At 41.2% G+C, this 13,099-nt stretch overlaps 1 protein-coding gene across 2 annotated transcripts; it reads right to left on the reverse strand.

Moving 5' to 3' along the window:
- Positions 1 to 27: 27 nt before the first annotated feature.
- Positions 28 to 12,817, reverse strand: LOC115373797 (C-Jun-amino-terminal kinase-interacting protein 4). Of its 2 annotated transcripts, none has more exons than XM_030072370.1 (28): positions 12,698 to 12,817; positions 11,318 to 11,710; positions 10,931 to 11,125; positions 10,689 to 10,809; positions 10,379 to 10,449; positions 10,176 to 10,240; positions 8,977 to 9,049; positions 8,715 to 8,878; positions 8,273 to 8,544; positions 7,753 to 7,810; positions 7,425 to 7,577; positions 7,290 to 7,332; positions 6,990 to 7,117; positions 6,797 to 6,850; positions 6,116 to 6,256; positions 5,858 to 5,990; positions 4,434 to 4,520; positions 4,246 to 4,293; positions 3,953 to 4,094; positions 3,726 to 3,768; positions 3,516 to 3,596; positions 3,296 to 3,363; positions 3,015 to 3,163; positions 2,750 to 2,921; positions 1,876 to 1,989; positions 1,676 to 1,774; positions 1,461 to 1,550; positions 28 to 1,277 (listed from the first exon to the last, which is right to left on the reverse strand). In XM_030072370.1, exons 2-28 carry the CDS (start codon positions 11,414 to 11,416, stop codon positions 1,159 to 1,161), a joined length of 2,982 nt encoding a protein of 993 aa, XP_029928230.1. In that variant the 5' UTR covers positions 11,417 to 11,710; positions 12,698 to 12,817; the 3' UTR covers positions 28 to 1,158. The 2 variants fall into 2 exon arrangements, with proteins under 2 accessions (XP_029928230.1, XP_029928229.1); XM_030072369.1 differs by having other exon boundaries at positions 8,273 to 8,547.
- Between the last annotated feature and the right edge of the window lie 282 nt (positions 12,818 to 13,099).

A 13,099-nucleotide genomic window follows, 5' to 3' on the forward strand; every position in this document is an offset into this window, starting at 1 on the left:
AGTGCCGCTCAATTAAATTCACTACACTGACCATTCAATCAATTTTTAATGAAAATAATCATATTTACACATGGTCGAGTCATTACTGAGTTTGTCTTAAATTGATTGTCTGTGCAAGAAATTTGGGATGCTGAAGTGATAACTTGTTCATAAATACTGCATAGGTCACTTCAAAACTGTTATATAATCTCTCTCCCTTATTATACATGATACAGTAACAAACTTAAAACAACATAAAACAAATTAAGACGCCCAAAGTATTTCATGTAGTCAAAAGAATGGAAAAAACAAAGAAGCTGAATAAATAATTTCTAAGGAAAAACATTGCAATGAAGGAAGAGAGTTCATAAACATCCAAAATGTGCAACACACACACAATGAAAATATTGCATAGAAATGGCAGTAACGTGCAATGACACCACATCCAATGTGGGAGGGTTGGATTTGAGTTGCACAAACCACACATATATAATCAAATGGACCAGTCAAATATGTAAATGCAACATGAGATAAGAGTCTGTCGTAATGCTGAGAGAAAGCCACTACCTGTTCCAGTTCACAGTTACCGACAGCATGCTTATACAGCACCTTCAAGTCCAGTCATACTATTAAGGTAAACATTTGATCAAAAAGTATATGAGAGGAAACCTGAAGCCAAACTGATGGAATGGAGGTATGAATGAGCCCTTGTGTATCTGATCTTAGGAGAGCAGCAGAAACAAGAGTCTCGCAAAAAAGGTATGAGTTGTGTGACTGAATCTAAAAAGTGCTGTTAGTGTGATATGTATGACAATAATCTTAACAATAAGGAAGGGCAAAGGACAAACAAAATAACAGCTAGATTACTGACCAATTCTACAGCAATGCTGTAAGATCAAGAGCTGTCAGATTAAGGCACATAGTAAGACAGCATCATCCACTGGGGTATTTTACTCAAAGGATGGATTTTCACAATGAATAAGATAAAGGGGTATGAACCAGAGATTAGACTACATATTTCTACAGCTGTTGGAGTTTCCTTTCATACTTGCTACAATGAACACTGGGGTGATGTAATTATCAGAGAATCAGAGAACCATTTCCAGTGTTAATCCGTGTATGCTGATGTCCGCTCCACCTTTATCACAATTCAAACCGAGATCCATAGGCTGAATCACGTCAGAGGGCGGGGCTGGGCACCAAGAGGGTGGGACTCTGCCAGATGATCATATGACTGCGTTCAGACCGCTGAGGTGTTGATTGTGGTAACTCTCCTGATACGTCAGTTGCGTCATCCCCTGAAAGAGTATATGGATCAAGTTGGCATGTGATAAACTCAGCACCAACAAAAAAGACTAACCAGTCAGCGCATCTTGCCCCAGTTTGTAGTGGAAACCACAATAACGCCACACAGATGCCTCTGATCAAAAGGCTTTAAAAACTTGACATCCCATCAGGATTTGTTCGGTCTTTGAACTCACCGATTCGGAAGTTGATGTAGCCCTCACCTCCACTGAGGATGAGCTGAGAGGTAGTAACAGTGCTGCTGCCAGACGAAGTGTTCAAACAGTCTGTGGGCCAGAGAGCATGACAGTCACTACAATACAAACACAGCCTTCAAGTGCAGCCTACAGGATCTCTCTGAGCTAATAAGCTGTTTTAAAGTGTGTTCATGTTATGTCTGTCAGATTCTTACCAGGTGCAGCAATGATGAATCTGACAGATTGCCTGTGTCCATGGTAACACAGCTGGGCTGATGCAATTGAGCAGTATGGGATGGAAACCGCCTCCGATGCTGTGGAGGGTCAATTATATTGTGATGACTCACACAGTGCATTTCTGACAGTACAGATCTGAGGCCCTCTCAGGTCATGCTAACTGGTATGCAATACTCACTTATAGACAAAGGGATGGAGAAGATGGCACCGCTTCCTGTGCCCACCCACAGACGCCCAGAGATGATTGTGAGAGAGGAGATCTGAAGAGTCGAAAGTGTGAGGAAGGCTGGGCCTAAAGAGAGAGAGAGCGATGCTTAGTCTAGGAATGAGTAGAAACTCAGTCACAAAACAAACCAAAATGTATTTACATTTGAAAGAACAGGGTATGAATAGGGTCACTGCTAAATCGAACGCTCTGACAGCCCACTGGCCATCCTTTTATTTCCCTAACTCTGATAATGATTTCTCTCTCTCCCTCATTTTATTGGGGGGAGGAGGGTGAACACAGTCAATCTACCTTCCTGAACCTTTTGTCAATTTGATTACTTTAATGAAGGTCTGCGGCCAAATGCATTAAAAGTGCTGTAATTTTGTTGATGCTCTAGTTCTGTATCAGCCAGAAGGAAATTGATGGCGAATTCAATAATGGCTCAAAGTGCAATTGTGTAAGTGCTGCCCAAAAGGCAAAGGGGAACACAGAAAGAATGAGGCACAAAAAAATAGAATTAAGAAAAAAAAAAAAAAATTCTTTATGTATACAGCAAGTACAAGTAGCCAACAAAGGATTAGTTAAATCAGATTGCCCAGCTTGTCACAAACATTTGAGAGAAGCAGCAGTGTTATGGGCCTGAAATATGTGCATAATCTGAGAAAAGGAAACTTACTATACTATGCTGAAGCAGTATGTTACTGCTAAAAATACTGTCAATTCCAGAGATGCTAAAAAGGCACAGAGTATGTGTACAACTATAAAGTATGGTGTTTTTACTTTAAATTTCTTCCTAACAAAAAATAATAATAATAATAAAAAAAATCTCATTCTTTGTACCTACCTAATGTTTTAGTGACCAGAGTGGTAAAATCAACTTCCTGTAGTGGTCGTCCTGTGGCCCAGTCAAATAACCTGAGGACTGGGTCAAGCCTGCAGGACGTCCAAACACCACTTCCACCAGCACACAGGAAACGCACCTGCTGCTCACTGCGCTCCGATACTGAGAATGTTTGCTGCAAGGTGAGAGGATGAGTAATGATGGTGAAATCCCAAACAGTCTGACAGCAGGACACAACACATGTAGACAGCACGTTCTGGATTCTTACCTCAACTTTCTGGCTTTCTTGGTTGACCACGTGGACCCGGTTCCAGTATCCCACCCACAAGCGGCCACTTTTTGCAAGGCAACAGCGAATGGGCTGCAAAGGCGTTGATCCAAGGGCCACTACTTTGTGTGATTGTAGATCCCAGCCACCTGTGAGTCATAGCACTCATTAATCATCATCACTCAGGATAAATTTTGGATATTCAAATGTGTCAGAATGTGGAGACAGAGTGACTAAGGCCACAGTAAAATGTTAAAATAAAGACAGGAAACAGCCATTACCTGAGTTGTGTGAGAAAAATGCTAATGTCCCGTCTGCTAAGCCAGCTATAACTTGACTCTGGGAATACCTATGAGATTCAATGAACAGTTTCTCATTTTCAAACCTGCACATTTTCTGAGAAAAGTCTGGTAATAAGTCCATGTTAGATAATATTAAACATAATTTATCCTGCTACTTTATGTACACCCACAGATCAAACAGAGAAAGAGCAGAACTCACGTGAGTGAATAAATACCCTCTGTTAGGGAAACAGACTGCAGACAGCGCCTCCTGCCTGCGGAGGCTGAGTGTACCAGCACACTAAGAAAGTGAAGGCGCAACATAGAAAAGAAGAGTGAGAAAAAAAGACAATGAGAGATAGTTTTGCAAGCAAGTCTATTAGTCCAAGTGTCATGTAATAAAGTGAGTTGCTTATTCAGCAGAAGGTACCTTCCTTCCTGAGTTCCAATCCACACTGTTCCTGACGTGTCACCTGATATAACAAGACCAAAAACAATGTATCACAGGAAGGTCTTCGCAAGCAGTTTTAACTTGCCTGCACGGCCAGTAAACTCTGACTTCTAGATGGTATTTGGGCATAATAAATGCAGAGAATATATCATGCAAGTTTCCAGCAGGCAGCTGCTGCTTGTGGCATTGATGTTTGTAGCACTGACCCATGGGAGGCACGGCACAGATGCAGAGAGCAGGAGAGGTGGGGGGGAGGCTGAACTGATCCAGTACTGTATTGGACCGTGCTGGATCAATCACTGTGATGTCACTGCTGGAGGCAGGGCCAGAAACTACCCACACAGAGCACTGGCAGAGAAAGAGGGATATGGAGATTGGAAAGATGATTGGCATGACCCAACTTGTCTCAGGGCGGTGTTAGTTGTGGCTGGATGGCACTGTAGATGGTGGTTAGAGTGTGACTGCAAATATCATTCAGGCAGGATAATGACAGACTTACCGTGGCCTCTCCTGAGATCTCAGGTGTGACTGCAACAGCACAGTGCAGCTGCAGACAAAACACAAGTTAGGAACCACATCTGATTATAATAATAATAGGATCTAAGGTAAAGGCCAGTAGGTTCCTCATATGCAAAAACATTGGTTGCCTTACTAAAATCACCCAAATGGTCCTGTGGTAAGAACTACCTTAGCTGTGGAGTCTCGCTGATCCAGCAGTCTGAGCTGCATTAGGACAGGCACATCTTTGGGCTCAGGGGCAAGTTCCTGGGATTCCTGCAATGACAACATTCATCCAGCAGGATATTGTTAGGATTGCAGCAAGGCTAAAAGAGTCTAACAAACCCTCCACCGGTCTGCATAGGAGACAAATATGGTTGTACGGGCAAGCTGAGCAAATAAATGAGCTAATGACAATCCCATCATATCTGGGAGCCCATGTTGTGGGTAATGGGCTAAATACTAAGTGTGTAGCAGAGGGGGAGATGTTCACACCAGAGTTAATTCTTCCCAGAACAACTAAATTATGCATAATACCATGCTTGCCTTTCTTTACAGTGAACATGTGATATTATATAAAGAGGGTAGATCAGCTGTACTAGAGTGCAACTTAATTCTGCAACACTTTAATGTCGCGATCTTGTTCACTTTTTTCTGCTTGGGCTGATTGCCTACACACAATTCTGGGCGCTGAAGCTTTGCAGCAAGTTAAATGTGTAGTGAATATGTTCTATAAAGTACTTGCAGGCTTGGCAGTGAAAAACAAAAGTTGCTCTCCAAACTGCATAGGAAAGCCTAGAGTAAATTGCGTTTTTGCAGAGGTGTGTTAAGGTTTAACCACTTGTATGTACAGTATTACAATAGTTTCTCTACCACACTTTTACTAAGAGTGAACCTATGACTGATGAGTCACTGTTATACTACCGATTAAACACTGTTTGCTGTAGAATTTCTTCTTATTTCTTTTTCTCATGATCTAGGGAGCACATTCTCAGTAGAAGTCATGCTGCATAGTACAGGCTTGGAATAACCTCCCAGATGATATTAGACAAAACAAAATTCTACATTTTAATCTAAAATTTTATTTTGTAAAGCACCTTTAATTGCCTCTCTATGAAATGTGCTACAAACAAAGCTGCCTTGCCTATAGAAATACTATAAGGATACTATAGGTGGCTGTGGCACTGTGACTGTTTGTGACTTGTCATTTTCATCATTAGGGTGCATCTTGGTAGAAATAGGCTACATTTAATTTTATACACCTTACCATGGTGGGCTGCCATAGTAAAGAAACACTGACAAAACTACCGTTATAAAGACTTCCCCCTGCTAAAAGTGAGATCTAACAGTCAACCAGCTGAAAGTGAAACCTAACTGCAAGCCCCAGATCATATGACCTAAAGGGTGATCAGACTGACCAAAGCTTCTGTGTGTAGCACCCCACTGCTATCAATAGTGGGGCTAAAAATGTATGTGAATGTGGCTGGTAATGTTCAAGCCTATGTCCTTGTGAATTTCATTCAGTCTTAATAGAGGAATAGAAGGAAGGCAAATTGTTTTCCCTTGCCCCCGCTTGGCCTCCCACCTGTGTGCCGACTGATGTGTTTCTATACCTGTGTGTGTGACAGTGGCATGCTCCAGCCGTGCATCTGTCGTTTTCCCAGTGTTCTCCAAATGTGAGAGCGAATTTCTCTGTAGAGCTCCCTCCTCCTGACGCGTGGTGAAAGAGCAGCAGGAGAAGCAGAACTAAAGAAGAAGATCCATATTAATTCATTTGATTACACATTCATAACCTTGCAATCAAGTTGCAAATAATGCTGTGCAACAAAGAAGTGTATGCAGGTGTGACAGAGACAGAAACACTAGCTTACTCAGCCTGAGTCTGACCGACAGCCCGTAGTTGTGGAGACCCCAGAGGAGAGCGACTGAGTGCTGGGGATGTTGGCAGGGCAAATGCTGCAGCAGGCGGCGGGATCAAGGGCTCCTTTGATATGCCAAACAAGCGGTTGAACCTTTAACACAGAGACAGTTAATACTCAACAAGTGACTAAAGAATATTACTATATATTGCCTGTTATTGGCCCCTTAATGTTACTGACCTCAATAAATGTCTGAGGATGCATAAGAAACTGGTGCTAAGCACAATCTAAGTAATAATGATTGTACTAAGCACAATCATTATTTTATTACCCTCTCTCTGATTCTTTTGATTGTTGTAAAAATAGATTCAACCCTCTAAGACATGTGTGGCTAAATTTTTTTGCAACTGAAAAGATGCATTTTCACATTAGAAGTTTTTTTTTTTTTCTTTACCAAAATATAGCATATTGTGTCGTGGACATTTAAGACAGGAAAATATCTGAGATCATTGGAAGGTTTATGGCAGTTTAATCATGTGCTTGGACTTCAGACCATGTATTGGACATTGTAGCCAAACAGTAACAGTGCCCTGCGGACCTTGTTGTGTGCAGAAAGAATCAGAAAAATGTGCCTGGTTGAGAAGTAACATTCTCTGCACCTCTGTCAAAACTTAAGCTAAATTTGAAACTTACTTTCTCCAAACACTTGACCTTCTCTCCTCCGTCATCCGCTCTTCTTTTGTTGCACTGCAAATGAAGAGAGAAAAAGATTTCAGGCTTTACATGAGGCTTTACTTTCTCATGTCATTGGTTTGAGCATAATCTTGAACTAGAGAGATATAGAGGGGAATCAATATCAACTGTTTTGATTCAGTAGCAATGTTACCGAAGAGCCTGACTACGTCTAAATGCCTCCTGCAGCTCAAAAAGACGCTCCTTGTATTGGTTCTTCTCCATGACCACACGAGCCATTTCAGAACGAGAGAAGCGGCGCAAGGATGTGGGTAGAGAGGCCTGAGAGGAAAGATTTGGGTTACCGAATGGAGTAAACACATATCAGTTACAATCATTAACACTAAGCAGTCATTCAATTCAATCACATGGTTTTGCCACTGCAACATGGCTGTAGCACTACATTGTGGTGATAAAAACAGATCATAATTAAAAATAAAAAATCTTTTCTTACATCAGGATCTTGAGATTGAAATACTTCCAGCTCTTTCCGAAGTCTATGGAAACAGTGAAGACACACAATTTGTGTTACTATATTTTATAAACAAAGACATTTGTTTTAACAGAAAATGACAACACTGTTCTGCACCTCTTAGTTTCCTCCTCCATCTCCTTCATCCTGCTTTCTAATCGGGAGACTGTTTCTTGGAGAGTAGTCACTTCCATTTGAAGAGCTGAACGGTCATTGGTCAGCTCCTCCACCCGAGATATCAGAGCTTTACGGGCTGCATCCACTAACTCGCTGAAGGAGGGTCAGAACGAAAGAGCAAAAATGTAAGGCTGTGAAACAAGATACCAACTTATAAGCTGCTATCTACTCAAGGGTGAAATCAGAAGCATGGAAAAACCCACATATCCTAAAATAGTAACAATGAACTAGTCACAGCAAGGTCAGAATAACTAATTACAAGACTCACTGGGTGTGTTTCAGTTCCTCGTACTTTGAAACAATCTCCTCAAACTGGTCGCCACTTCCTAGATAAAAAAAAAGACAGATAGATAGCTGTCTCTATCAAAAATGTTTCTCAACCTTATTAACTTGTAGTCCATAAACAGATGTGTAAGCCGTAAAGGTTTCCCTCTTAAATACCTTTTTTTTCCAGCACAAAATTACTGGCAGTTAATACTGTTCTGTAAGAGGAAGGGCATTTACCAAAATAACAATAAACAATAAGCAGGACTCCCTGTGCACAGCCACTGACGTGCCGTCACTTGCATCCTCAGGTTCGCTCAGGGCTGAGCATACCAGCGGACTCAACAAGCTTAACATTTGTACACTCCTGATAAACTACAGTCATTTCAGTGGGTGGTCATTTATTTAGATGTTTCTAACAATAAAATCATCTAGCCCCTGGCAGATGACTACTGGTATAAAACAGGAAGCAAGAGGTTTATGAAAGAAGAGGGCATTAAATGTGGTGACTTTATATTTATTACCTCTGACACTGGCTCCACGGTCTACACTCTCCACATAATCTCGACTCAGCTCTGACAGTTCAGAAAACACAGAGTCAGTGTTGCGTAATTCCCACTCCATGCTATCATCTTCCTCCAACACTTCCTCCTCCTCGTCTCTCTCTTGCTTTTCTCCTTCCTGCCCTTCTTCTTTCTTCTGTTCCTCCTCCTTGTCTGTCACTTCCCTCATCTCCTCCTCCAAGCTGGTTGTGGATTCGTCTCTTGACGCCTCATCACTTTTCACTGTAATTGGGCTGCTGACGATGACAGGAAACAAAAAGTATGACAGGTGAGCAAATTTGGGAATGGGTGGCGTACTTGGATGTCAGTAAATGCTTGGGCAACAAATGAGTTTTATTCACAAAATTTTCATTCAAATCTCCGACACGCATGGATGGTTTCCTTCATGTGTATAAATCATTACCTAGTGTGCAGATTGCCATGGAAGCGTGTCAGTTCTGGGGTGGAGCTGATGATGTCATCGATAAAAGATGAATCTGTAGCAGATTTTGGTGCAATGTCAATCACCTTTCCTTCTTTGGCTGCTGGATCTTCCACAGGGGAGTGCGAGTCTGGTCTTGGAGCAGTCTGCCAAAAACAGAGAGTGAGAGAACAGCAACGCCTCTGCCAGAATCTTGAATTGAATATGTTTAAAATACAGATATGAAGACAGTGAATCAATTTACCTTATCATGGACATTGGAATCCAAAAGGCCTTGGTTGGCTGATAATTCAGAGCTCTTGAGACGCACATGATTCCTAAAGATCATATTGTGACATATTAAAGAAAAATCAGTCCTTATCCTGAATAAATAAGGATCTATAGGTGTATGTCGCTCCTGTCTTTCATTTTACATTCTTTTAACCTAAAAATTATTGTGGAAACTTGGGTTTCCACAATAATTTATAATAAAAGTATAGCTTCCTGGTTAACTAGTTTGCATGCAGCTGCCAGGCTTTTAAGCAGAACAAAATGAAAGGAGTAGATAATCCAAACTTGAATTCATTGTACTGGTTCCAAGAACATTTTGAAATAGACCTTGGGATCTTAATCATTATTTTTAAAGCTTTGCATGGATCGGCACCAGTTTATGCTGCAGATCTCAGTTCTTAGCTCATTTTGAGCTGTGCATACATTCTACAGACAAAGTTTTATCATGCATTCCTAAATCTGCATTAAAAACCAATGGTAACTGCATAACTGCCTTTGCAATCAAAGCTCCTACATTTTGGAATAAGACTAGACTAGCAGACTACATCACTTCTTTTTAAAAAAAAAAAAAAAAAAAAAAAAAAAAAAAAAAAAACTGTATTTAAAAACTTAAATTTGTTAGGTACTGATGTACATCTAAGCTCTATTCTCCATCACTGCATAAGCTCTTACTACACATACATGGTTATACACCATACTACCGAAAACATACACACATTTATTTACTATCTACCAGTTCACCTGATCTGCATGTCTTTGGATTGTGGAAGGAAACCGGATCACGCAGAGGAAACCCACACAAACACTGTGAGAACACAACGCCACACAAAGAGGACCAGGGCCGAGATTCAAACTCACAACTTTTTTTTCTATGAGGTGACAGCGCTAACCACCAAGTTACCATACTGTGTGTGTGTGTGTGTGTGCCAATGACAAATTTTTGCTAATTTCCTTGCACTTTTACAGCATTTTGTAACATAGATCTAAAAATTACTGTACATTATTTGTATTTCCATGGTTAGCATGAAATAGGCTCAACTGATTGAAAAGCTGAACTTTAATATACATTTGTAAAATAACTGCTTGTTTCGCTTTTACGTACAGCATGTACTAAGCAAATAATTTGCTAATATAAAACACACATTAGATAAGGTAGAAGAAAAGCTGAACAACCTTAATGGAGAATCTCTTTCAGAATCCTTTTTCTTGTCTAACAGTTCTCGATACATGTGAGTCAACTGTGGGAGAGAGTTACAAGGATATGTAAGAAAAAGAGTAATGAGAAATACAGCTAAATATTCCATTAAAGGCTGTGGAGAAATGACAGTGTATTGACACAGTGGCCAACAAGTATTTAGACCACAGTGGTGTCTGACCTTGTTGTGAGTGTGCCTCAGTGTGCTCAGTTCTCTACCCAGATTAGCCCTCTGCTCCTCCAAGGCCACCACTGCAAGACAGAAAACAAAGCTTGAGTTATTAGTAACACTCCCTAGTGGCAAAAAAGTACACAGTGTTCGCATCAAACGTAATAACACTGACAACTCGATAGACTGTAGCTCTGATTCAGCAAAGAGGAAGGCAAGATGACTGAGAGTGGAATAAGAGAAAAGTGAAAAGAAAGAGGATTTAACGAGAGAGATACTTAGGGTAATATACTATTAATTCCAGTTGCAGTTAAATACTCACACTGATCTGCTTGTTCTCTCGCTTTCTTCTCTAGCTCTCTCTCTCGCCGCTCTCTCTCCTTTTCCCTTCCCTTTGCGGCCCTCCTTTCCTGCTCAATTTGGTCATCCAATTCTAGATACCTCTGAAGAAAATGAGCATTTGTAACACCACTGAACACAGGCAACACCAATTTTCACAATATGAAAAACATTCAACTTGAATAATGCGATTCCAAACAACATAAACGCTCCACCACTTCCAACCTCTTGACTTTCTCTCCTCAGTGCTTTCTCTGCTTGGTATCTCTCCAGCAGCTCCTCGCGCTCCACTTTCTCCTTCTCCGCCTCCTCCTCCCTCTCTCTCAGCTGGGCTCTGCAGCTGGCCAGTCCCTCCAGGACCCACACCAGGATTGGGACCAGCGACTCCACGACATCTGCACCGTGGGTCTCAATAACTGTCTGGGTAGAGGGCAAAGCAGAGCGCCAGTTAGATCTGCCTGGTCTGAGTCGAGAGTCTAGCAAGGTCACACTGATAAACAGCATGCTAAAATATCTTTAATCCACTGAATTTGTATCCCTGGAAGTTCAACACATTTATGGAGAAGTACAGAAATGAGATATAGAGAGGACAGAAATAAAAGTTTCCTTTACCTGCAGTTCTGAATACAGTTTTCCTGCCTCCTCACTCACAGTGTTGGGGTCCAGCTCTTGCTCTCCTGCCCCACACAGGATACTCTCACCACACTCCATCACTAATTTGTTATTTCTTGTTTTGTTCTAAAGTAATACCAAAGCTAAATGATCTATGAGTTGTCTGCTGGCCAAAAAACTTCTTCCTGCTTATCTAAGAATACCTAACAAGCTAATATAACTAGTTTTTCCTGCTTTCAAATACAACTGCTTACATCTTTGCCCCACATTTTACAACACCATGTTCCATTTGTGCCTATAGTGTATAGGCTAGTCTCTCCATAGTGTGTAATCAGCGATCCATGTCTGTGGTGTATGTTTTAGCTGATGTCAGGGGGAGTTTTAGAGTCCATTCTGAAAGAGAAAGGAAAAAACATGGTTGATATTGGTCATCAATAAATTCTTCCTACACTTTAAATGATTTGGACTGCAAACTCAGTGCACTGTTTTTGCAATACTGAAATTTAGAGACTTTTATGATGCACTGTTGACGGTCATGGTTGGCTGGACAGTAGGTGGAACATAAATTTGCATGGTTTGCATTTCTGACATTTTAAACTCCAGTGAACACACTGAATAATGTAAGCAAAAACAAGCAAGCACAAACAATGAATCTTTATGGTAAATGAAAATGTTTCACTTCAAATGGGCTTTAAGTCTTTGTATACACCATAAAGCCATACACTGGAGATCAGTCATCTGCAATGCTCACCACAGACGGAGATAAATGCACACACACCTCCAGCGTTCAGGTCTGACATCTACATGTAGCACAATATTCAAGTTAATTCTTGCATTGTGCATGTGTGTGTTGCCTGTACTCAATCCCCACCAGAATGACACAGTTTTGTGGAAGTGTAATGACATAATTTGTGGTTTTTACAGTAGACATCTTCACTGTGTCTATGGATTTTGCGAATGCACTTCAAAAGCATTTGGTATATAACCTATGAACAGGTAATATGTGTGTATCTCTCCGGGATTATGCAATGTACACCATGGAGAAGTAAACTTGGGCCGCACGCACGCACAATACAAAATTAGCATACAGCACAACAAATAAACATATAGGATTGCAAACACGCGCGCACAGGCTTGTCGATTTAATGACAGCAACCTGATATAATTCGCTGTTTTTCAGCTTCTAATTAATTTTTACAGGCTTCGAGATCAATAAACCTTCGACAATGCAACACTTGAATGGCGTTTGAGATATAAATAAGTAACGTGACTGACAGTGGACACCTTTGGGAGATCTTTGGCAGCAAGTTGACAAAGTTGTAACTTGGCCAACGCGAGCCGAGTCTTTCGCGCTGTCCGAGTGTAATTTTACAAACTCACCTTGGCGACTCAGTCCCTCTGGAGCAGTTTCATTTTGCCGCAGAGTTACTCAAACTTCATTCCTTTTACTTTGGACCAGCTATCAATTACACATAAACGAGTCTAAAGGAGGGGGCGTTGTTTAATTCAGACATGGCTGGACGAGTACAAGGTCTGGCCAATCACAGCTCAGTGCCCGTCCACTGGAGCCAATAGGCGTGATCCTGGGGCGGGACTTGGGTAGTTCTGTTTTCAGAAGAAGAAAAAAAGTTTCCTGAAACTTGAATAATGACACGTGACTAAGAAGACTGAGGGCTGTCAGGTGATCTGACCCACGCAAATCCAATACCTGCCTACATACCTCACGTACATGCCGACTGGATTTCTTTTACTACGTCGCTTCAGGAGAAAAAAAAACTTGCT

This window comes from Myripristis murdjan, chromosome 16, assembly GCF_902150065.1.
Source record: "Myripristis murdjan chromosome 16, fMyrMur1.1, whole genome shotgun sequence".
Classification (NCBI taxonomy): domain Eukaryota; kingdom Metazoa; phylum Chordata; class Actinopteri; order Holocentriformes; family Holocentridae; genus Myripristis; species Myripristis murdjan.